This window comes from Borostomias antarcticus, assembly GCF_949987555.1.
Source record: "Borostomias antarcticus genome assembly, chromosome: 3".
NCBI classification, from domain to species: domain Eukaryota; kingdom Metazoa; phylum Chordata; class Actinopteri; order Stomiiformes; family Stomiidae; genus Borostomias; species Borostomias antarcticus.
In genome coordinates, this window is record NC_140236.1 from 9,736,971 (window position 1) to 9,763,578 (window position 26,608).

The 26,608-nt window shown below is 45.7% G+C and overlaps 2 protein-coding genes across 2 annotated transcripts in view; both read right to left on the minus strand.

The window, feature by feature from the left end:
* The window catches only part of iqsec2b (IQ motif and Sec7 domain ArfGEF 2b), a gene marked incomplete at both ends in the record, with an annotated part of 40,441 nt that extends 22,535 nt beyond the window's left edge, over nucleotides 1-17,906 (minus strand). The window contains one exon of the mRNA XM_084436388.1: nucleotides 17,419-17,906. Coding sequence (XP_084292514.1) covers nucleotides 17,419-17,906 — 488 coding nt within the window. The remainder of the gene's footprint in view (nucleotides 1-17,418) is intronic.
* A 5,031-nt stretch (nucleotides 17,907-22,937) lies between these two features.
* The window catches only part of magixb (MAGI family member, X-linked b), a gene marked incomplete at both ends in the record, with an annotated part of 35,480 nt that continues 31,809 nt past the window's right edge, over nucleotides 22,938-26,608 (minus strand). The window contains 5 exons of the mRNA XM_084435994.1: nucleotides 22,938-23,168; nucleotides 23,797-24,006; nucleotides 24,942-25,033; nucleotides 25,862-26,000; nucleotides 26,186-26,332. Of these exons, the coding sequence (XP_084292120.1) occupies nucleotides 22,938-23,168; nucleotides 23,797-24,006; nucleotides 24,942-25,033; nucleotides 25,862-26,000; nucleotides 26,186-26,332 (819 nt within the window). The remainder of the gene's footprint in view (nucleotides 23,169-23,796; nucleotides 24,007-24,941; nucleotides 25,034-25,861; nucleotides 26,001-26,185; nucleotides 26,333-26,608) is intronic.

Sequence of the window (26,608 nt, forward strand, 5' to 3'; positions counted from 1 at the left end):
AAAATGTGAAACCACTCAAAAAGTACACATGAAACATGTACGCCTTTCAAAGTGCTTTTGGAATCCCCCTCTATCTAAGTTTAATTCTATCTGCAGACTCTCTGGTCTAAAGGGAAGAGCGTTGGTTTGAGATTAGCATGTAAATAGCCAGCCTCTCGCTGGGCCAGCTGCTGGCGGACAAGGGCACACAGTCCTGGTCACTTAGGCAAGGAGACACACTGAGAGGGGCAGAGGAGAGAGAGAGAGAAAGAGAGAGAGAGAGAGAGAGAGAGAGGGCAGAGTGAGAGAGAGAGAGAGAGAGAGAGAGAGGGCAGAGTGAGAGAGAGGAAGAGGGAGAGAGATCTCACCACCCTCAGAGAGAGTCACTCTGTAGCTGGACTCTGCACTGGCATTTCAGAAGGTCACCTGGAGGACACCTGGGGTTCAGGTGAAGTCCCTCACTGAGGGGTGGCCACATGGATGAGAGTAAGCAGGTTAGACATTAATATAAGACAGCTTCTGAGTGTCAGGAGAGAGTTTGTAGGTCGGAGAGACCATATGTCTGAGTTCACTGCTCTAAGAAGCCTTGAGTCAGAGTGGGTTGAACTGAAATTGGCCAAAACCCAGGCCGACAGGGACAGCTTGACACCAGTGTATCAGCGTGCTGGGGGCCTAGTAAGAGATAGGCTCTTAGCGAATGTGACTAGTTCAACGTGGGTCTTTGAGATTATAATAATGCTTAAGGAGCGTTCATGAACGATAAGAGCTCCAATTAAAATAGAACAACCTGACAGCAGCTGTTCTAATGGAGCTGGCTGTTTTAGCTGAACACACACCCCACCTCTATTTATAGGGACTGAATAAAGGTTACTCAAAGTTATGAGTGTTGTTTCTCTGAAGTAAGTCCGGTTGAATTACAGGGTTAATTGAAACCTGAGTTGAATTGAGTTTTGAGCCTGAATATGAGACAGGTAAAAACGACAATATCTCCAGCGTCTTGAGGGAAATCTAAGCACATATGCTTGTTTGGACAAATAAACCTGTCCTTGTTATGCAAGGCCATGTTAAACTGGCAGCATTTAATTTCTACTGCGTCTCACCACCACATGTGTGCCGTAATGACACGCTCATCAAGGATCTGACTCCTGCATCACGGGCGTCACTATTTATACGTCTGAATTCCCCGCACACTCAGCACAGCCGAGCGCCCACACACTTCCGTCTGCCCCCTCCTCCTCCTCCTCCGCGCATTCATGCACACACACACACACACACACACACACACACACATTGCTGCCGTGTGCTCACCGTCTGACAGAAAGGGTCCGCGACAATGGTTAAGGGCACGCACGGATACACAAATTCACACACATTTGCATGCCTAACACATTGGCATTAAGTTAAGAATAAGCAAGAGCACACAGGCCAGGGTGGGAGAGGGCAGAGAGACTAAAGGAAGGGTGAGGACAGGAGAACACATGGCAGCGGACTGAGAGCGACACTGATGCGGTGTGTATTTAAAGCAGTGAATAAGGCTGGAGGCTGGGGAGAAGATGAGAGAGTGGGAGAGGAGAGAGATACAGGAAAGCGAGAGAGGCCAGGGGTGAGCATCGTCCAGAAAGGAAGAGGAGCGGAGGAGTGGAGAGATGGCAGAGGAGGAGGAAACGGAAGTAGGGTTTGTGTGTGTGTGCGGTGGGGGGGGGGGGGGGGGGGGGGGGGGAGGGGGCTGGGCCACCCAGCAGGTTGGATACAGTGGCAGGAGGTGTCAGTGTGTAGGTGAGTCTATCTATAGACAGGAGAGAGAGAGAGAAGAGTGGGAGAAAAGACACACGCACACAAATGCGTCTGGGGATGAACCTCCATCGCTGGCGCGCCAGCCTTCTCTGTCTGCCGGTTCTCCGTAGAAACCCGGCCGTTTCAGGGAACCGCACCACACTGTGACCCGATGCGAGTGCTCGGATTTCACATTCACAAGGCTGTGCATTAGTACGAGCCTAGCCTAATACTATCATCCTCTCCACCTGTCCCATCATCCTCTCCACGGCTCGCCTCCCCCTTCAAACCTGTGTTCCATCGTTCCCCTCACAGTCTAGAGCCCAGCGTAGGCTACGCGGGAGCTGACTGCGTCATACCACCTCCAGTGTGCGTGAACGCCCCCGACCCTTGCTGGGAAAGAGAGGCGTTCAGATAGGCACACTTGTTGCGCTGTAGCCCAAAGTTAAGTGCTTTTCCCTCCAGCCCCACTTACACTTACACTCCCGCCCCCCCCCCCCCCCCGAACCCCCCTCCATACCCCAACCCCCCATACGCCGTGCTGGGCTCCAGTCTCCTGCTGCTTGGCAACAGCGTGGACCGCCTGTGTGGGCGTTTGGAGTGGAGTGCGAGGAGAAAGCAGCGTCGATGAGGGGCACAGTCACAGTTACCGTACAACAACTCCATCTACTTAACACCTGGTACTATTGGGACAGAGCGCACCATTGTGTGGGTGTGTGTGAGTGAGTGAGTGAGTGAGTGAGTGAGTGAGTGAGTGAGTGAGTGAGTGAGTGAGTGAGTGAGTGAGTGAGTGAGAGAGAGAGAGAGAGAGAGAGAGTGAGTATTGCATATTTATGTTTTATTCACAGAAGAAAAAAATGTTCTGTTGGAAGAAATATGACTTGTTGGAAGTTGGAAGAGAAGTTGGAAGAGATGATTGGTTGGAAGAGAGAAGACAAGGGTTGGACATGTAGCATTATGGACATGACAAATATTGTAAAGACCATACTGTGAGACCATCTCACTGACTGGAATGTTGGTGATGCCTGATAAAGATCTGAAGCCAGAGACATCCCACCCCCCCCTACACAGTGACTAATCAATGGGAGGTCACACAGGGAGAAACGTGGTTTGTTTAGACTGTTTCCTGTCAAACTCACAGTAAACCTGACAAAGCCCTTTTAGCAAGGACTGGTACTTTGAAATGGTCACCATGGTCCTCCACTCTTTCTGGGGTAATACATCCATAGTACTCACATTCCTTAGGCCACGTGGGCCCAACAGAGACTTGCACAATGAAACAAAGGAATATGAACATTCTTTGTCTTGTTTCTTTAATAAAGTGCATTTACTTTCTCCCAACGATGTGATGCAACCATCATGAGAACAAGCCCTAACAATAAAGTATGGGCATTGATGCATTGTATTTGTAACCCAGTGTTACTACTGTGTGTTGTAAATAACTGGTTCTATGCTGCTAAGTCAACCTAGCAATGTTTGATATCAATCTGAAGCTGAAATCAAGAATCAGTTGATTATGCATGTTGGGGAAATGTAATATGTTGAAACCATAACAGGGATGTTTGATGATTCCAGACTCTTAAGAGAATCTTGCTACCCTTTTATGATCCCAAGTGAGTGGGGGTCAAAGCAGCCCACAGACCCCTCACTCTGTGTGGGTGATCAATTGGTGTTGTCTATGCAAACAGGACACACGGCAGTCTCCTGTCCTTTTTAAGTGGGGACGGACAGATTCTCTCTCTCTCAAAGTTTCTCTCAAGTTTTCTCTCCGTAACCCAGGATCCAAGCTTGTGCCGGATAGATGAAAATCAATCTTTATCCGTGGAATTGCTTAATCTAGCAATTCTGCTACGTGCTAGCTAAGATCTCTGTAGTCGACACCAGGGTCTCAGGAATTTCCACAAACTCTTCAAACGATCCACCTCTGGTGAGAGCAGAGGTTTTGAACGAGACATTTGCAACTTTTGAACTCTGAACCATTTCAGTTGCTGTGCAACAAGCAGTGCTGAAATTTAACTCTGAACCTCCGCGAACATCAACATTCGGCAACAGTCTACCATCACTGTTTCAACGGGAGCGCAGGTGCGCTACACCCTGCATCAAAACTGAGTGACCATCAGCCACGTGCTTCTTCATTTCCTCGAGCCAGAACGCCTCTGGACACATCGCTTTCCAACACACTATACCGTAAGGTTACCATCCAGCGTTCTACTGTGTGTGATGTTGATGCCAAGCGTTGTTTAAGCTTAGAGGATTAAGGATAGGCTGTGATAATCTATGACATCATTCTTTTCCTTTCTGCTGTTTTCATATTGCCACATTTATTTTTCCATCTATTATTGAATTGGGTTTTCATTTTATTTTAATAATTGATTAATATAACTTCAATAAATATTATTAAGCTTTGATCACGTTTCTAGCGTCATCACATGATCTTTACAGCAGGTCACTTGATTAAGTCAAGACCTCCTTCAGACTGAGATTGATAAATTAGACCATGGGTTCCTAAACTCCATCAATGTGGGCCTCCCCTCTGAAAACAGTGACACACCTGCGCCCCCCCCAACCCTCCAACCCCCCAAATTTGTCAATTTTGCAAGGCAGCGTTAGCTAGCCCATAACATTACACAGCTAAGTTAGAGCTCGGTGGCACCTGCTGCTAGTTAATGTTATGACGATTTCGCACAATACATTCATGCCTGTGGGGGGAAGCTCTCTCTGCACTATCCACAAATTTACTATACAGTACATCTCTTCCATTATTTATTTCGATCTTCTGACCTTAAAAACCACATTTCATTCGTAAAAGCCATTGACATTTTAAAAAATAATTATTTTTTTTCTAACCATCCCTCCGCACCTCCCCTGAATTTCTTTGGGCCCCCCCAGTGGAGGCCCGCCTCACAGTTTGGGAATGCCTGAATTAGACTGTTGATGAAGGTTATCTGTTTCCCTACAGAACAGGGTGGTGCCCCATACGAGTTGATTTGATCTATTAAATACATATTCCTTCATATTTGTGATAACCGTGGTATAATTAAGCAATTGACCACAAGAGGCAGTGGGTTACAGGGGATTTTACCACAGCTACGGGGCGTTGTTAGGCCCGACGTGATAGCGGAGGGCCTAAAACCCCCGTAGTTGTGGTAAAATCCCCTGTAACCCACTGCCTCGAGTGGTCAATTGCTTATTGCTTTTCTACAACGGTTACTACATATATATATTCACAAAAAACACTCAGTAGTAACATTCAATCATTTATTTACTGATCATTCAGTATTTACAAAATCTTCCGCGATAGGCTATAGTCCTAAATTAATGGCTATCTCGCCTATTTGGGTTGGCCTTGTTCACATAAGCCATAAAGCATAATTCGTGTGGTTCACGTTTATTTGAATATTTCCAGCTATGGTGCAGTTATTAAAACAGTTCTCCAGAGCACTCGTTTTTGCTGGTAGGGGTGTGGAAGTATTGGAGTCGGACTGATGAGTGCATTTTTACGGATACAAAAAAGGCGAGGTTGCTGCGAGTGGTTTGCAAAGCATAGCCTACCGCTTGATTTTATCAATGGCCTCGTCAATGAGATTGACGGTGCATTAAAGGACAATGCTCGTTTTTGACAACCTGGACCTTATTTACGACATATTATAAGACGTTTGCGCACAGCGTGCAATCGTTGCTCCAGCACGCTGTGCGCATGCGTGCTGGAGCAAGTGGGGAAGCTATTTCGTGTCTAAAGACGTTTCTAAAGATCATATTACAGAGGCATGTGAAAAACCACAACAGGCCTACGCTCTATGTAAGCACAACTAGCGATTCATAAAGACAGATTGATGAAAACAACCGTTTCACGGCAGAAAATAGATTTTTAGAAACTGCATTCTCGGTGCCCCGACCACCGCCATTACATGGATATACTGGCTCGCGCTGGATTTTAAATTTCTTCTACATGCCTCCGAACTACACCAAAGTGATCTCGGTGAGTCAAACGTCTTATAATATGTTGTAAATAAGGTCCAGGTTGTCAAAAACGAACATTGTCCTTTAATACTAATTGTTATGCGGTCACAGCCGTGGGTTACAGAGTATTTTACCACGGCTGCTAGCCAATCCAAACTTTCCGTTGTAGAATCATAAATTATACCTAGTCATAGTCATATTTAAATAATTATGACTCATGCCATTATGATCTCTCTCTCTCTCTCTATGGCTGTTCTCCATCTTTCTCTCTCTACAGCTGGTCTCCATCTCTCTCTCTCTCTCTCTCTCTCCAGCTGTTTTCCATCTCTCACACTCTCTCTCTTTCTCTCTCTCTACAGTTGTTCTCCATCTCTCTCTCTCTCTGTCTCTACAGCTGTTCTCCTCCATCTCTCGCCTTCTTTTCCCATCATACAGTAGTGGCGCGTCTTTCACCCTCCTCTTGCTCTCCCTCCTACCCTCTCTCCCCTTCTCTTCCTCTCTCTTTCTATTCCATGTCTCTCGCCCACAGAGTTCTTCACAGAAGAGCTCGCAGCGTTCCCACGGTAACCAGCCTCCCTATGCTGCTCCGCAGAGCACGCACATGTTCATCTCGAATCCTGTCAGAGAGACACTCATCTGCATTTCAATACTAAAGAGAGCGAATAAAGTAATAGTAATAGTAGAGTAAATAATGACATCCGCAACCAACAGAGGCTACCAGTACTACAAATACAGTAGGCTACAGCCCAGCCCAGCCTCAAAGATACTGATATTTACTACACTGTGTATGCGGCCATTTGTGAGTTAAAGAACCTATTAGCACGAGTGTGCGTGACATTTGTGTGTGTGTGTGTGTGTGTGTGTGTGGGGGGGGGGGGTCTGAGTGTGTGTGTATGTGTTTGTGTCTGTGTGTGGTCATGTAGAGCAAACTCCTTCAAGCTGATATGAAAGACTTCCTCTGCTCTACGGACGACGTGGAAAACCCAGAGCCCCATGTAAATGCTGCAGGCCAAGAGAGCGTCCCTACAGTCATAATTAACCTACAGGCGTGTTAACAAAAGACACAGGCCTTTCACAGGAGTCATCCTTTACACACAGCATCACTAAATGACTCTACATCAGCTGTGCTCTAATTCATATGCCATTGTTCAGAAACAACCCCGCTATTTGTATACAACCACCAATTTAACAGAGCAAGTGACTAACGGGGATAATTGTTGTTCCAAGCTGTTGGAGTCACATCAGGGATGAGTGTGTGTGTGTGTGTGGGGGGGGGGGGGGGGGGCTGGGTTAGCAAAGCCCAGCCCTGGGTGAAGGTGAAGAGGGGACGGGGGTGGGGTTTGACACGCAGACGTAAACTCAGTATCGCAACTGCCGAGGGGAGAGCTATACAGTTTCCACAGCAACCATGTCTTTCACAGTAATCTAGCCACCTTTTACTCCAGGCAAAAAAAATATACTGTGTTTGTTTATACAAATCAATATCCATATTCAACCCATTCCATAAGGCTGTGTAAAGGCGGGTTAATGTGAGTTGGAGATAACCGTGCAGATAACATAAGATCCGAGCGGAGACGCTTGTGTACCCAGTGCGCCGAGCTGGAAGCCGTTAGCGTGTTGCTAACAGTCTGAGCATGTGCCAAGAGAGACAAGGTCACCGGACCGAGCGTGTCAAAGACCGCCGGCTCGTTTTCCACCAGACAGCGATGGTCCTAACACCATGCCAGGCCTCATATACGGACACGCGGCTGGGACGCACGGCGATACACACCTCCCGCACGCATCCGTTCCGAGTTCTGATCAAACCAAATGTTGCTCTCTCACCATTTATAACTCTTGCTTGGTGTGTTTGGTGTGTTTGTTCAGAGCAGTGATTCTGTACTAGGGTTGTGCTTTGGAGAAAATGGTGCAGGTGGGAGCTTGACTTGTTGAGGAGCCTGTTGCCTGCAGGGCATCTCTCCACCAGAGAGGCTGGTCCAGAGAGAGGCTATTATCCTCCATTACCCCTCCACACAGCGGAACAGGTCGACCAGGTCAGCTAAGCTTTACCATTGATCGCCTGAGGAAATCTATTTTCAGTACAATTTTTATTTCATTTTTCTACAACCATCAGCAAACCATCTCTCTATGACACAAGAAGACCCGGTAAATGGCGTTTGGCATGTGCCGCAGTACAGGCAATCATCACATCGCTGACGATTATCGCTTTTTGATGCCTTCACTTAGCACAGGGAGAAACAGAGAACCAGATGGCGATGGAGGAGAAAGCAGAGAGATGGAGAGAGCGCGTGAGGGAGGGAGAGAGGATACAAAAGTAATTTCTGCAGCTCCTCTGAGTCATATCTGCAGCAGTGGGAAACAGAAACAGTGAGGGGTAGATAGAGTGAACGCGAGAGTGAGAGAGAGAGAGAGAGAGAGAGAGAGAGAGAGAGAGAGAGAAAGGAGTGTGGTAGAAAAGCACAACAAAATTAGCTTTGGCGTACAAACAAACAAAATCCCATTACCATCTTGTGCGTTCTAAAACAGAATGAACATAAACCGACAAGGCACAGAATCCAGTACATTCTTTTATGCAGTATGTGTCCTGGAGCGAGGAGAGACAGATGAGAGAGATAGCAGAGAGGAAGTGCGACAGGTAGAGGAAAGAGTTCCATCGTGGGGGAAAGAGGGTTGCCTCATTCTTTTTTAGGCCTTTATACAATACTACTCAGTAGAGCTGCCAAAAGTCAACATCTCTAACTGCTTGCCCTCAAGGACCTCTACAGTTGCCGTGTCGTCCGGAAGGAATTTGTAGGGAGTGATCAACGTACGTCCAGATGAACTGTGTTGTTGTGCTACACGGTGAAGGGTGTGATCTCTCACCTAGCCAGACCTGTCAACCCGTTCCAATAACGGTCACCGCAGCCTGGAGGAGGGCACTGGCTGTCTAATAATGGACATCCCAGGAGATATGACACACACACGCACGCACACACAGATGTACAGACACACACACACACACACATACTCAGCAGTAATTATCGCCCCTGGGCCATCAGTAATTATACTCTGGTCACACTAATTAATCTCTCTAGCTCCCTCTGTGTGCATCTCCCTCTGTTTCACACATTACACACACACACACACACACATGCGCGCACACACACACACACACACACACACACACACACACACACACACACACACACACACACACACACACACACACACACACACACACACACACACACACACACACACACACACACAGGCAGGGAAGCCACACCTCATTCTCCCTCAGGGCCCCAGGGCTGTGTCTTGTCCCCATTGCTGTACTCCTTGTACACATGACTCCATAGCCACCTCTGATTCCAACTTCATCGACAGGTTCGCTGATGATACAGCTGTGGTAGGCCTGATCTCTAACAATAGCTGCGTTTACATGCACACTTTTTTTTCAATCTGATTTAATTCAATCCAATTGAAGATTTCGGGGCAACTGTTTACATGGGATGTGATCTAATACGTTATGCTGTTTATATGTGCCAATGCATGTAATCAGAAAAGCTGTGTGACATGAGCACGCAGGCAGGAGTGAGTGAGTTACTATGGTTACGGAAACTCAAGTCCAAACTTTGTTAACGGATATCGATCGTCTGTTATGGTGGTGCTCTTTATGAAGCAACAGCTTGATAACAACTGACTCACCTACTGGATGTTTTGTGGACTAAATAGGTTGTTATTCCTCATTTTCCTGCTATGCTGTCTATGCGTCCAATAATGTTCAGTTCTGCTTTTGGATTAAAAACAAACGCTCCGCTGTGGTCCAGTTCTGCTTGGAAGCAATTTACCCACAATAGAATGTTCCCTTTGACAAAGAGCATGCACAGAAGAACGCAGCCAGAGAGTAATACATTTAATCGTTTACATGATTATTGATCAGCTTATAAAAAGGTTTACACTATCCCTCGGCAACCTGAGCCTTTTTATTCGGGTTGAGGTGTTTATATGGAGCATTTTTATTCGGTTTGGGCTTTTAAACCTATTATAATCGGATTATTAGGCTCCATGTAAACAGTAAACATGACTAATAATGAGAAGGCCCACCTGGAGGAGGCAGAGAGCCTGACTAAGTCAGGACAATAAATTCCACCTGAACGTCAGTAAGACAAAGGAGATGCTAGTGAACTATTGGGAGGAAGCAGAAGAGGACCTACAGCCCTCTAAACAGTGTGACCACAGTGGAGAGAGTGAACAACTTGAGGACGTCACAACAGAGACTGTTCGGTGTCTCCCTAGATACTCAGAAGCTTTAGAGAGCCTTCTGGCTTGGAACATCACTGCCTGGTATGAGAGCAGCATCGTAAGGCTCTGCAGAGAGTAGTACAGACTTAGACTTGGAACCCATTACATTTTGGAGCAGATCCGAATCATGGGGCAGGTCCACGAGCCGTTTTATTTTTATTTTATTTTATTTTTTGTAATTATCAGGATTACGCCAAAACTACCAGATCAATTTTCATGAAACTCAATGGAGGGGTGTAGCATGGTCCATCTTAGAGCCCATACAATTTGGGCGTGGATCCGAATCACGGGGCGAGTCCGCGAGCAGCACAAACATGGCTGGCCATTCACCATCCATTCATTTTTTGGACTTTTGGGTTCAAGAGCGAAAAATCCCCCCCATTCATTGTCAGTGGGGGGAATTGAAACGGCCATATCTCGACATGGGAAGGTCACAGAGACACAGAGTTTGGACTGGCATAAAGCCTTCGACCTAACGAATGCAGCAATACCAAACATGTCCTGCTTGCATGCACATGCGCATGCACAGAGCCACAAAATGCATTCATGGCAGGATGTCTGTGCTCTCCGAGCACCATTTCTAGTTAAGGATACTCTTAGAAAAGATATGTTGTTTTAACACAGCCGTGTGTTTAGTTAAGGACAATATAACACAACATGTTGTTTTTAACGCATCTGTTCTAAGAGTATGTACATATACATACATTAGGGCTGTCAATTTAATGCTTTAATTATATCAATTATATTATTTGATATAAGATATTAGATATTTGGACCTTTACAAACATGTCTGGTGCTAATTCTCCAATTAGATTTACTAAAGGTAAGCTGAATCGTCCAAATAGTCTACTCAGAAAGATAATACATTGACATTTATTACCTTTTAAAACTCATGCCCCCGGGACGCAGCATTCAGTCGAAGTGTGCACGCGCAACATTGTGCTTAAACAACACAGTAGTAGCTAACTATTTCGGCGTCTATGGATATCATGCGTTTTTTAGCTCAATGATATCATAGCGGAGGTGAGAAAACCGAAGCGAAACATCACAGAGGAAGCCAGAAAAAGAAAAAGACAATCTGATAACTTTACGACAGTACGACAGTGCACTTCCTCGCAGAGCCTGTGGGGGCGCAGTTCTGAGAAAACCGGAGAAAACGCTATGTATTGCTTTAATTAAACAAAAATGTACATGCTAATTTAATTAATGTAAATTAATCAAAAATGTTTTTAAAGTTTTTATTTTATATTTTAATTAATCTATTTTGCCCAGTGGACCCTGTAGGTTACAAAGAGCAGGCAGCACAGAATGAGTAAGCTAAGTCTACCTCAGACAAATTGACAAACTCAGTCACAAAATTAATTGCTGTGGACTGAAGGTCAATTGCTATGGTAGAAGACAATTAAGGGCTTAATGGAAGTGTTGCCACTTATGTCCTACAAGCCGACAATAAGAGGCACAATAGTTTAGAAAATTCACTGCGCAGGTTAAATATTTTGTTCAGATTGATTGATAGCCTTACACATAACAAGATATTGCAAATAATAATTAAAATAATAATTTAATAAAACAATATATTTACTTCTAAAGCCTTTTGTAATGTCTATTCAATGCTTTGTCTGCCACAATAATGTAATTGAAATATTTCATTTGGGGGCTTTTCCCAGCAAAAAATTCTATATTCGATTAATTAGATTCATTAATTACAGATCATGATATTCATTCATTCAAACCTTTATTTATACTCAAAAACACATTGAGGTTATCCTCATTTACAAGTGTGTTGAGTGATAAAAATAATTACAAGTCCATAACAACATAATATAGCACAAGAATAATCAATTAAGAAATATAAGAAAATACATCATTTAATAAACAATCACAGATTGAGACACAAAAGTTATTTACCATACTTCTAAAGAGACCATATTCAGGAAGTGTGACTATTTAAAAAGAATCTTGGAGCTGGTTCCAAGAACTTGGAGCCAGTGCAGAAAAGGCAGCTTTACCCAAGTCAGAGGACATAAAGGGGGTCTGTAAAGTGAGCCAGTCCATAGACCTTGTCGAATATGGATTTGTAGAATAGTTCAATATTGATGTGAGATATAGAGGCATCTTTCCAGTTAAAGCCTTGAAAATAAAGAGATACCAATGTCTTTTTCTTCTCATTTCTAAAGACGCCCAACCAACTCTGTCATATAAGATACAATGGTGTGTATAAAATGTATCATCAGTAATGAATCTATTAGCGATAGAGAATTATATATTTAGAGGTACCAGATCAATAGCTGCAGCATTGCCATATATAATCTAGCACAGATAAACATACAGCCTCTACAATTCTTTTCCTACAAAACTTGGGAAAACTGGATTTATTTCTGTTTAAAAAACCATTTTCTGATGTAATTTACCTGTTAAGACATTAATGTGGTATTTAAAATTACATTTATCATCCAGCCAGATATTTATATTCTGAAACTCTTTCAATGTTAGGCCCATTTCTTGTCTTAATACCTAGTATTAAAATCAACTTTTTTTTAAACTTCTAGTAAACACCATAAACTTTGTTTTGCTAGCATTAAGCATCAGTTTAAGATTAGCAAGAGCTACTTGTAAGCTGTCAAAAGCAGCTTGTAGATGCTTAATAGATAGCTCAACAGAAGCAGCAACACAATAAATTACAGTGTCATCGGCATAGAGGTGGGCGTAACAATTATTAAGAGAGGACACAATATCATATATATAATGTAAAAAGTACAGGGCCCAAAATTGACCCTTGTGGGACACCTTTTGTGACAGGTAAATAAGTGGACTGGATATTCCCTGACGTCACACATTGATATCTTTCAGATATGTAATGCACAGGCATTTTTATCAAAACCAATCCTGGATAGAGTGTGTAATAACAGTGTGTGATCAACGGTATCAAAAGCTTTAGATAAGTCTACAAAGAGGGACAGTGTTTCTTTTTGTCTAATGCTGATCTAATGTCATTAGTAACCAGGGTGACAGCCGAGATTGTACTGTGGTTTGCTTTGAAACCAGATTGATGAGGATTTAAAATTGAATTTGTGGAAAGAAAATCTTTCAACTGATTATTACCCAATGTTTCCAAAGCTTTTGCTAAAAAAGGAAGCTTGGAAATAGGGCGGTAGTTGTTAAGTTCTGCTCTGTCACCTCCTTTATGTAGTGGGGTCACATGAGCAGATTTCCAAGCCCTAGGAATTTTGCCAGTGGCAATACAAATATTAAAAATATGAGTTAGTTGCTCTAGAACTGTGGGATCAGTCACTGCTAGCTTTAAAAATGAGGAGTCAAGTGTATACTCTCTAGTAGGACATCTAGAATTCAAAGTTTGAATAGCCTCAAAAACATTGATAGAGGAAAAAGGTTGAAATTTAAAATGGGAGGGACATTCAAAAGGAGTGCTGGGTGCGGGACTGACAGTAAGGGGGTTAGTATGCTCCTTGTCAAAAATATGACCTGCATTAATAAAATGCTTATTAAAAGCTAAGCATATTTTATCCTGCTCAGAGATTTGGCTGTCATCTAATACAACATGTGTGGGTAAAGAGCCAGAAGATCTGTTCTTGTTAGGATTTACCAATTTCCAAAATTTTGCTGGGTCGGAGTAAGTGCTTGTTATAAGGCCTAAGTAATAATCAGATTTAGCTTTTTTTTTTTACAGCATTGGTACACCTGTTCCTAATTTGTTTGAACAACGCCCAGTGAGCAGGGTCATCTGACTTTCTGGCCCGAGACCAGGCAGAATTTCTTTCTCTAAATAAGGCTAAAAGCTCCTGCGTGAACCACGGTGTTACTCGGTTCTTCACTCTTAGCTTTTTAAAAGGGCCGTGATTGTCAACAACCAAAGTAAAAGCTTTTGAGAAGGAATCTAACAATGTGTGAACATCATGGTTCTCAGATGTACAAACAATGTTGCTCTGGGCCAAGTCAGACAAAAAAGCTTGCTCATTAAAATGCTTTAAGTTTCTCCTAATGACCATGTGAGAGCCAGGTCTCTCATTATTATTAATTAGATTGTTTTTAAATCGATTGACAGCCATACATATATATCTCCTGTACATTATGTAAATACACATATACCATATACATAATAGACATACCTATACAGTACAGTATATACAGTACATATACTTATCTATTTAACTAAACTGTAAAATGATATATCTTTGTATTCTTATAGACTTCACATTCTTATAGATTTAACCCAACTGTATCATCTGTACATATCTTTCAGCTCATTCCATTCTTGTTGTTGTATTTGTTGTCTTGTATATTTTGTATTTTACTTCACTTCTTTACTTACTTTGCTTTTATACTCTACTTCCTGTATTAAGCACACTTAGGAGCTAGCAATAGTATTTCACTGCACACCCTACAGACTTTGACACACACACACACACACACACACACACACACACACACACACACACAAACACACACACACACACACACACACACACTCCCATGTACCTTCCCAAAAATAATTATAAAAAATATCTGCTTTGTTCGAACTGTGTCATAGCGATGCCTAATCACTTCTGCCACTCTCCATCTGTCAGAGACGAGACTTGACGTCATTTCACCGGAAGGCCTCGCGCTCACTCTACCATTGGCAGCATAGGAAGGACGGAGGTTAAAATGTGATGACAGCGAGTTTGTTCTCTTGTCATGTTTTCTACCATCTTGTCTGGTCTAATCGTCTCCTGTCTACTGGGGCGAAACTTTGCGAGACAGTGCGGAGGTACGCTGCTGCTGGACGAGCCTGAGCAGAGTGACCACACATACGGTCCGCGGTCACAGTCCTGTCATTCTGTTTTCCCTCCTCCACTCCTCTCCTCTCTCTCTCTCTCTCTCTCTCTCTCTCCTCCTGCTAACAGATGGTGAGTCAGTGTGTGTGTTCCACCATCTCTCTTTTGGAGTGAATCATGCTGAGATGGGGTCGCTCTCTCTCTCTCTCTCTCTTCACCCTCTCTCTCTACTCTATCTCTCCCTCCCTCTGTAATCTTACTCCCATTATCTCTCCCTCCTTCACTCCCTCCCACCTCTCTCCCTCCTTTCTCTGTCTCTCCTTCTTTCTCTATCACTCTCTCTGTCTACTCTATCTCTCTTCACCCTCTCTCTCTACTCTCTCTCCCTCCCTCTGTAATCTTACTCTCGTTATCTCTCCCTCCCTCACTCCATCTCCCTCCCATCTCTCTCTCCCTCCTTTCTCTGTCTCTCCTTCTTTCTCTATCACTCTCTCTGTCTACTCTATCTCTCTTCCCCTCCCTATGTTTAATCTTACCACATTCAGAAGGCAGAGTTCAGAGGGTGTAAATGCTACATATGTTCGTGTGTGTTTATGTGTGTGTATGTGTGTGTGTTAGTGTGTGTGCTCTAACACCAGACCCGTGGGCACTCGGGCCTGCGGGGTGAGAGGAGGACAAGGTGAGCGAGTCAAAACCACGACCGCGGCCGCGAAGACGGCGACTCCGGAACGGCTGCGCCACAAATCAAAGCGAAGGCGCCGTGCGGCTGAACCCGGCGAGCGAGGCGGCCAATCTGCCACGGTCACTGGCGCGTGCCATTAGGGGAGACTCACTCCGGCAGGATCTACAATTTGCAATTCATTCCTGCGTTTTACACCCACATAAATAACTAATATGTGCTCCTATCTAATGACTAACTCCCGCCACGGGGTGTAGGGAGGGTGGCGGTGCGGGCGGAGACAGGAGGAAAAGGCAGCCCTGATCAATAGGACCGCAGAGTATCGAGACCATCTCCCATCAATCATTGATAAGGGACCGAGGACATGAGAGGACTAAGCCATGGGGAGGGAGTTTAGCCCTAAGCCACCAAACTGATAATTAGCCTACCGTGATGGTTTTGTTGATGCCATACAAACAACGTGTGCCAATGGTTGCTCTGGTGACAGAGCAGAACCATATTGAACGTGTGTGTGTGTGTGTGTGTGTGTGTGTGTGTGTGTGTGTGTGTGTGCGTGTGTGTGTGTGTAGACTTTCACATCAGGTTGACCTTGTGCTAAAGAGTGCCACCAACTCTCCCACCTAGAAAAGGACCTATCCATCTCTGAGGACAAGAAAACAAACTGCAACCGTGATTTTTTTTTCTGATCAGATGAACAAAATAACAGAAGGCACAGAAGACAAAATAACAGACCCCTGTGACACAACACACTAGTTGTGTCACAGGGGTCAACACACACACACGCATCGATTTTTTCTTGAACTACTTCGACTCCTACACACATCCCTCACTAACAAAATCAGCACATACTGTACAGTATACCCACACAAACACACACACACACACACACACACACACTGGTGCATTGCCCACATTGCACAGCCCACACAATACTTTCACATTGCATTCACTGAACACTTAGGCCATGGTTAGCCTGTGGAAAAGAAAAATACTGTATCATACTCACAATGACACACACACACACACACACGCACCATCCTTTAATGGAAGCCCTAAGCTATCACATCAATATGTAATCCTCCAGAGAGCTCAGTGTCACTCTTACCCACTGGAAACATTAGCCCCACTTATCTAGGCAGAGGGCTTTGCAGTAAGCACACCACACCTCCTCACGTTAGCATGATCTGGAGCAAGACTGAGTCTAGCTGCCAGCTTCAGCTAATGTACTACAGTCCAGTGTTAATTTCATCGACGAAAGCTATGATGAAAATGATTTGTGAACGACCTCTATTTAGTTATCGCCACGAGACGATAACTAAATAAAAACAAATCTATGATGACAAAAACTATGATGAAATCTATTGATATTTTCGCCAACAAATAAAAACTAGACTAAAATGTTAGGGACGATTTGGGAAGAGATCCAATCATAATGCTGAGATTTTGCATGAAAGTCGTGGCTCACAAATCTTGGACACAGGCAAGGGGAGCACATAGAAACGTAATTCAGTAGCTTTGTCCATCAGTCTACTAGATTCTTCCTCCAGGACTATATGAGTTTGGAAATTCTAGAGAAATTATGAAATGACTAACAAAAACCCATTCGATTTTAGTTGACAAAATCACCAGTAGAATTAGTCTACTAAAATCTTAATGCTATTTAGTCAAGTAAAACTAGACTAAAACAATTCAGATTACTAAAATATGACTAAAACTAAATAGCATTTTAGTCTTTGACTAGGACTAAAACTAAATCAACATTTGCTATCAAAATAAACACTGCTAGAGTCAACATTATGATGAGCAATAATGGAATATTAACCAGCACCCTGAATAAAATCCTTATAGTTCTACTGTGTGGCTTTTGAGCATCACACTGAAATGAACTTCATATCCCAGAGAGGCCGGCGATGAGGAGAACGGGGAGAAACACACAGAGAACCAGAGACGGGAGGGAGGGGAACTTACTTTCTGCGTATGGTGGAGCTGTTGTTGGTGTCGGTGCTGTCTGTGCGCTCCAGCCTCTCCCGCTCGGCTGGGGTCGACCCGCAGGACAGGCCTCGGGTCAGCCTGGTGTGGCTCCGGCGCTCCCGGAGAGGCGCGGGGGTCGGCACTGGGGGGGCGGGGGTGCTGCCAGGGACAGGACCAGGACCTGGACCATCACCAGGTCCGGGACTAGGAACCGAGGGACTAGAACCAGAACCAGGCTCGGGGGTGTGGAGGGGCAGTGTAAGGCCGTGGTTGTGGTTCTGCTCGGGGGCCTCGGAAGAAGCTTTGGGCGGCGTGCGCTCTAGCCGCAGGTCCTGGTTCTCCTGGCTGACCCGGTCCAGCTGGCCCTCCAGCTCCTCAATGCGACGGCGCTGGGTCTCCAGGAGCTTGGCCTGGCTCTCGATGATATTGTTGAGCTCCAGGAGGTACTCCACGGCCCGGTTGGGGCTCTCTGGGCTGGCCTCCATGGCGGGAGGCCCTGCTCCAGGGGAACACCTCCTCTAGGACCCTGGAGCGCCAGATCCTCTCCCCCCACCAGCCCTGATGAGTGTGGTGGTGGTGGTGGTGGTGGGGGGGGGGGTCAAGAGACAAGAGGCGGTGCAGGAATACGAATGAATAGAAGGCCTCAAAAGTATCAATCAAAGCCCATAGGAGATTCAGAGACAGGAAGTGACACAGCAACCGGTCGAAGAGTGTCTCTATGATCACATGTCACAGAATCCCCCACAGCAAGATCATGAGAGGGATTACACTTTCTCTACATTGATCAAAGATGGCTGCACCAAGATGGTGCTACACTGGGAACATGGCTGAGCAGGACGAGATGAATCTTCAGTGTCTGTATTGAGAGCATCATCAATGCCAGATCTGGAGGGGTAAGGGGGGACAGAGCCTCCATGCCACTGGCTGTACTCATCATGCTATTCTCAGCAACAAGCAAAGATCAGTTATCATCTTCTGAACCAAGTTTGGCTTTTCATAACAAGGGTTTTCTCCTGAAATAGAACTCACCCCACAGACAGATGTTTTTCTGCCTCTGGACTCAACAGGGAAGGGGGAGGGAGGGGTGCTAGTTAGGGGGATGCTCCACTAATAGGCAGTTATTGTCATGCATTACATAATACACAATATTCCATACTCCCTCCCACGTAGACTATCCCCGCAGTTTCCTCATCGTTTTTCACCCCATGACTAGATCGGTCTCTGTAAAATACAAAATAAAGATGTTAGAAGACGAGGTCATTTTCATTGTCGAGGTCCAGGTCCTCTCCCGTCCCGCGCTCTGTTCCGACCACATCCAAGTGCCTCGAGCGCTCGTCCAAGTGTCCCTCCAGGAAAACCGCACAGCTAATCTGCACGTCACGCATCCAGCGAATCGATCTAAAACTTGAGACCTTTGAATAATGATTTGGATAGTCCAACTTCTTCGCGAATGATAACTGAAAAACTCAAATGATAGTCCATAGCCGTAATTGTCTTACTTTATATGTAATACAAACCGTCCTTTTTCCAGTTTCTCCTGATCCTGAAGCCGATGTTGATCAAGAACAAAAATCATTGCTGACTCATATTCAATATCAAAGTTATCGAACGAACAATTTTCTAATGATGTTTCGACTCGTTATCCATTTTGATAAAGGTTTTTTTCCTTACCAGTGGTAGCACACAAACACAGAGATGGACTCCTCTCAAATCTCTAAACTGCACTGAGCGCGCGGTGCCTGCGAGAAAGGAGCGCTCGTGTGCGACCCACAAGAGTAGCCTACAGTGTGATCATGCACATGCATAGTTGCAATGTAATAAGTTAACGACGACCTATTGAAATACAGCATTGGATTTCAACTATCCTATTTTACTAGGCCTATATATTGGAATAGGCTATAACCATACATAATGACATTATAAACAAATACTGTTTTAACAGTTGTAAAGCCTACTCAAAAGTCATTAGTTCCTTAAAAACATGCAGTGTATAACCCCCTCGAGATAGTTCCTCTAGAACTTAGCACGAGGCTATAGAAAAGACTACAATTCCGTGCTACAATTCAGTCCGACTTGTGTTGATCTGGTTGTATCAACATGTTATCAGTGTACACAATTTCTTTAGGTGGATACACTTGAATTGAATTAAGCTGGGTCTAGATTCAAGATTTCTTTATTTGTCACATGTTATTTAGGCCTACGTGTAGGTCTACAGTTAGAGTGAAATGCTGCTGCCGCCTCCAAAATTATGCTCAATTGCCTACAGATACCTCCAATAATCAATTTACAAATTACAAATTTACAAGTTACAAATTACACAATAACATCTAGGCCTATATACAGTATAAATATAGGGTACGCTCTATAGACATATGTAGGCTAGGCCTAAACCATATTATATGTGTAGAGGCCTAGTCTATTGAGAGAAAATAGGACGCAACGTTATTTTATCTATCTAGGCCTGGTTTATCTATCCACTGCCCTCAAACCCTCCGCGCCATATTTGATCTCACCGTGCACACACAGGCGCACCATCTCTTGGCCTCTCGGGCTATATTATGTCTGCCAAGCTAGCTTTTGCTGTGCACTGAGTGAAAGTATAGCATTAATATTAGAGAAACGGTACCCTGAGAAATGTGAAAAGCCTGCTCTTTCATAGAGCAGGATCAATTATAAATGTGCTGCAAAACTAGCCTAGCGGCCCTAGTGCCCTCTCCGTGCGTTCTTTCACCTGCGTCTAAACCTCCGTCTGCCGAACGCCGATGACATTCAAACCCTCATAATAATTCCTTTCATTCTTTTCAGACATCTCGCTCGAGAATTTACTTTCAATTCATCTCCTATATTCTTCTAATTGCGCTGTCATTCCTCCCACCTGTCATTCCTCCCACACACACTGTCTCTCTCTCTCTCTCTCTCTCTCTCTCTCACACACACACACACACACACACACACACACACACACACACACACACACACACACACACACACACACACACACACACACACACAATCCTTCGCTTACATCCAGTTCTGACTCATTTGTGCTGGAGATGTTGATTTGAAGGCTCCCGGGAAGAATTCTGTCCCTATTGTGTGCGTGTGTTATTAGAGAGTGTGTTATTGTGTATCTTAATGAGAAAACGTAGGGGCATGGGACATACTTAAGATACACATAGCAACATGTCTCGACGTTCTCTCATTAAGATACACAGTAACACACTCTAATAAAATACACACACGCGCGCGCGCGCGCGCGCGCGCACACACACACACACTTGCTGCGACAAAGCTCAGTGCTTTCATACGTAATAAACCCATTCCCTCTGTTTTGCTGCCATCTACTGGCAGTAAGATAAACTGTCTTTTGCGCATGATATGATATGACAACATGCATGGTAGTCAAGGAAAATACATGAATTAACATTAACAGTTTATTAGCCATTTATTGTTTTAACAGTTTATAGGCTGTCTCTCATTAAGGATATGAAAACCGAGTAACTCGGTTCGAAATAACAGTCCACGCTTGATTGTTCTGGTTAGGTCAGGCAGTCACTTGTTGATGGATGTAATGACACGGTAGTTACCGTAGCCTAGGTTACTGCACCTTCAAGAGGTTGACTGGTAGTGACTGCGACACCCAGCAATTCCGTTTGCACAATTCATATCACACCTCTGCCCTGTTCACCTCTGCCCTGTTCACTAGAGTAGAGTATAACAACGGTATGAAATAAGTTCATATGAAGTTCACACAAACTGCACAGAGGCCTTCATCAAGCTCTGCCATGGACCCAGCGTCGAGGCTCTCAGCATGATCTTTATGACGTGAATACCAGTCTCTGTGAAAGAGTGAACAGTTTAGCCTATCCCTTCATTGTTTCTATATTCTTTGCATATTCAGTATTGCCTTCTATAATAATATATAAACCTGAGTATCTTAAAAAGAGAATTTCTGTAGAAAAATACCATCTCTGTACCTCTATCCTCAAAACTGGAATGGAATTATGTGGCTTTTGTATTCCAAAAAATGCAGTTAAAGACAAGGGAAGCCAAAATAATTACTAGCCATCGTGTCCTTTCTTGTCATTATGTTTTTAGTCCTGGAGAAAATAAGTGTCTGTGAAAAGATTAAATGGCACACCCACTCCTCTTGTAGGCTAGTTAACTGACACTCAGTCAGAGCTGGAAGGTTGAGGGGTTTGAAGTTGGACCAGTTAAGGAATTAAAACAATGTGGTTGCTGTAACCAAGGCAACTGTGCGTGGCACTACAGGGAGCACAGCACTCAGACAGTCAGGCTCTATGTATTTCTCTCAGTGTCAATACAATTGCACAATATCCATATGTATACTTCTGTTTAAATGTTTGTTCATGTATGAAGGTCTATACCTATCGATTACACAGATATACACCTATCAATTCCTATAACATTAAGGTATTAACCACAGTAACTTACGTCTATCTCAGAATTGCTACACTGCGCCTTAATTAAGGTCTGTCATATGGGTTTGAATCTTAACTGCATTTTACAGCATGTCACACATTGTTCATTATTATATACATATACATATATATCATACAGTATCATAGGTGTTTGAATATGTCACATCATCTTGACATGAGTGCTAGCATATAAATCAGAGCTCCAATAAATATTGTATGTACAATAGGTCATTTTGTAATTTATTTTCATAAAAATATTTTGTACAGTACGTATGTAGATTTCACACACAGCATACACACTTGCTGTGAAATTTGATTTGTTCTGGAATCCATCACAATGAAACAATAGCCAGACACATAGGACATTATGGGGAGTCTTTGTGAGTGTCCACATAAGATTACATTGACAAACGGTATCGTCCCTCAAAGACAGTTACCCTCCAGTCATATCTATATGGTGACTAGAAATAGTCTGGTCTTATGCGTTTTATTGCTTGGTTTCATGAGGTATGCTAGAATGAGGGTGCAGCCTCTCTACAGCAGAGGGCGCTAAAGTTCCCAAGTCACACTGTGGCGCATTAGCGTCTATCAGCAGAGGGAGAGAGAGAGAGAGAGAGAGGGAGAGGAATCAGGGCCTCTTCTTGTGTGACTGGCTATGAGCCGAAACCACCATAGATGAATGAGACACTCTTCTTTCTAGTCTCCCCCAAATCGCACAAAAGGACAGTTCTATTGCACATCCTGTGAGACAAGGGTGCCTTGAGAGGAAAACGATAAATGATTGTTGCTCGTTGTTCCACTGGAACATGTTAAAGTAGCCTGTACAGTATGCTGGCCTCTCAAACTATTTACAAACGGGGCACGGTCAACACCAACTAAAAACAGCTAGAAACCAGCTGTCAAAAAGGCACAAAGAATATTGAATTCATACAAGGTATCAAACGTGTCGCAGAAAACCAAACCGAGGTTGATGCCAGTGTGTGGTTTGATCTTGACTTAGGGGCCCCGGTGTGATGAAATAATTCGATAGGCTTTCCTAAAGCTACTCCCTGCTCCCTAAAGCTCCCTACATCCCTACTTTCTGCTCCTGTCCCGACCGAGCCGGGCCATCCTCTGTGAGCTGGGGTGGAGCCAGGGTCCCGGGAGGGGCGCGTCCCTCTGCTCCACCCCCTCGGCCGCGCCCGTCATGGAGAGGCCCGAAACGCTGGCGGCGGACGCGCTCCCGTCGGAGACGCTGCTGCCCCCGGACTCGGAGTCGGCGTCCTCCGGCCGCGCGGACGACGTGAGGAAGGAGAACGGGCGTCTCTGCGCCGGGGCGGGAACGGGAGACGTCAGGCCGGGCGGCGGGGGCCTCTCCTCCCACTCCCTCTGCTCCTCCTCCTCCTCCTTCTCCTCCTCCCTCATCACGGTCGCCCCCTCTCTGTCCCCCTCTCTCTCCTCCCCCCTCTCCCCCTCTCCCTCCCTCCTCCTCTCCCTCTCCAGTTCTATCTGTTCTTCCCGGTCACCTCCCTGCTCCTGCCCCCAGTCCTGCTTGGGTTTGGGAAGTCTTTGGTAAGGAATGGGTAGAATGGGGTCATGTTCTTCCACTTCCTCCTCCTTCTCCTCCTCTTCCTCCTCCTCTCTTCTCTCATCGCTCTCCATCTTCCCGACCCTCTCTTCGCTCCTGCTTTCCTTCTCTCTGTCTGTACTCCTGTCCTCCCCCCTCCCTCTCTCCATCTCACCCTTCCTCTCCTCCTCCTCCTCCTCCTCTCCCTGTGTGTTGTCTCTCTGGAGGCTCCTGAGTGCGTCTCTGGGTAAACTCTGAGAGCCTCCTCCATCTCTGTCCCTCCTCCTCTTCCTCCTCCTCCCCCTGCTCTCCGCTGTCCCCGGAACCCTCTTCTCCTCCTCCTCCTCCCCTCCCTCGGGCTCAGAGAGCGGGCTCTCTCTCCCTGACCCCGCCTCTTCCTCCTCCAAGCCACGCCCTCTCCCCCTGCTTGTCCTCCTCCCCGCCGCGCCCCCTCCTCCTCTCCTCTTCCCCCGCGCCTGTGATGAAGACCTCCCCCTCCTCTTGGGCGTGGCCCTGTGGCTCCGCCTCTGGGTGGGGCTTACTGCAGCCAGACTCTGCTCCTGTGGGCGTGGCTGGCGGTGGGAGGGGGAGGTGACTCTGCGCTCACGGCCTGGACACAGATGCATGTGCGTGCGCACACACACACATACACACACACACACACACACACACACACACACACACACACACACACACACACACACAGACGCATACACACAGACACAAACACACACATACACAAACAAACACACACACACAGACACATGCACACACGCACACGCACACACACACGCACACACACACACACACACACACACACACACACACACACACACACACACACAAAGACACACACACAAACAAACACTCAAACACAGATACAGACAGACAGACAGACAGAAGCACATGTAAAAAGAAGAGAACAGAGATTGAGTAGGTGAGTAAAAGAGACATAATCAGACCTTTACAGAGATGTGTGTGAGAGAACGAGCAGCGTGAGCTCCTCCTCCTCCTCCTCCTCCTCCACCCCCACAGAACCCACCGTCATAAACACAGCAGAGTACAATCACTAACACTGACCACAGCAACTAACAGGCCCGTTGGGTTCTGGGTTTAGCTCAGGCCACAATTCAAAAGTATCTTTAATTGAGACTGTCCACTGAGAGTTCAGCTCAGCCCAGGACTCAGCTTAATGTAATCTATAGGTCTGGGACTCCGGCCAACGAAGCCGCATTGCCTTCTGAAAAGCCAATGAGCACTATGCTGCAGGTATCACTAAAACAAGGCATATCACTATCACTACGCAGACACACTCCAAATCACTGTTTTGAGAATCACTGCACTACAACGCAGATTGAGATGCTCCTGTCACCTCAGAAACATTTCTTTGTGAGCGATAATCTCACGATGGAGGTGCAAATATAGAAGGTATTTCCGACGAGGAAAGATGACATATACGCGGTAACAGGTAAGGACAGAGGAGAGGGATGTAGAGAGACAAGAAAAATGGAAGAACTAACAGGAACAATTACCAACCGCGTATTCTCTGTCCGGCCGATGACGTAGAAGCACGGCTCCCCTAGCTTGGAGTTGGTCATACAGAGAGACAGACTGGAGAGCTCCACTGAGAGAAGGAGAGAGGGGAGATAGAAGGAGAGAGGGGAGACGCAGAGGGAAGGAGGGAAGGAGGAAAGGATGCGGAGGACCCCGGCGCCATGGAAAAACATGACATGAAGAAAAGCAGAGGGGAGGAGGGAAAGGTTGTGGTGAGAAATGAAGGGAGATTGAAACAAGGGACCAAAGCCAAGAGGAAACAGAGAAGAGAATGAGAGAAGGAGAGAGGGAACAGAGAAGAGAAGGAGAGGGCAAACCCAACAGGACAGAAGAAGAGAAGTAAGAGTAAGAATAAGTACAGAGGTTTAATAACTACACCGCTAGGAGGAAAAACAGCAGACGTTGGGAGACAGAGTGGCAGCAGGTCATTTAAGATCCTGCTCTTCTCTACGCTTCATTTATCGTCCCGTTGATGCCTTTCACACCCCTGGAGGTGAGCATCCTTACTGCAGTGCAGTAGAACCAGGGTGGGGGTTCTAGAGGAACCAGGGTGAGGGTTCTAGAGGAACCAAGGTGAGGATTCTAGGGAAACCAAGGTGGGGGTTCTAGAGGAACCAGTGGTGAGGGTTCTAGTGGAACCAGTGGTGAGTGTTCTAGAGGAACCAGTGGTGAGGGTTCTAGAGGAACCAGTGATGAGGGTTCTAGAGGAACCAGTGGTGAGGGTTCTAGTGGAACCAGTGGTGAGGGTTCTAGTGGAACCAGTGATGAGGGCTCTAGAGGAACCAGTGGTGAGGGTTCTAGTGGAACTAGTGGTGAGGGTTCTAGAGGAACCAGTGGTGAGGGTTCTAGAGGAACCAGTGGCGAGGGTTCTAGAGGAACCAGTGGTGAGGGTTCTTACCGTAGTCGGGGACGTAGCCATTGCCCTTCTTGAGGACGAGGTGTATGCGCTGTCCTCCCCGGCGGATCTGCTCCACCGCCTGGCTGTGACTCATCCCCGCCGTGCTGTCCCCGTTGATCTCCACCAGCTGGTCACTCACCTGCCGGACACAGCGCCAGGACACTCAGCATAGGTCTCACACACACACACACACACACACACACACACACACACACACACACACACACACACACACGTACTGTACTCACACACACATGCACACGTATGTACGCACACACACACACACACACACACACACACACACACACACACACACACACACACCTGTATTTTGCGGCTCCGCGAGGCTGGTCCTCCCTCCATCAGTCCCAGCACATAGAGCCCCATGTTGTACTCACTGCCCCCTCTCAGACTGAAGCCGAAGCCCGTGGGGCCACGCTCCAGGTCCACGCTGTAATACCTGGAGTCATGCTAGGACACACACACACACACACACACACACACACACACACACACACACACACACACACACACAGAGAGAAGAAAGTACTCTCTCTGACTGGTAGTGGATGAGTTGAGTTAATGCAAAACACTTTGAGCACTTTGAGGGCTGAAAATGTTACACAAATCCAGTCCATTATTATTAGCATAGAGAGAGAGAGAGAGAGAGAGAGAGAGAGGGAGAGGGAGAGAGGGAGAGAGAGAGAGGGAGAGGGATGGAGAGAGAGAGGGGGAGAGGGGGGGGGG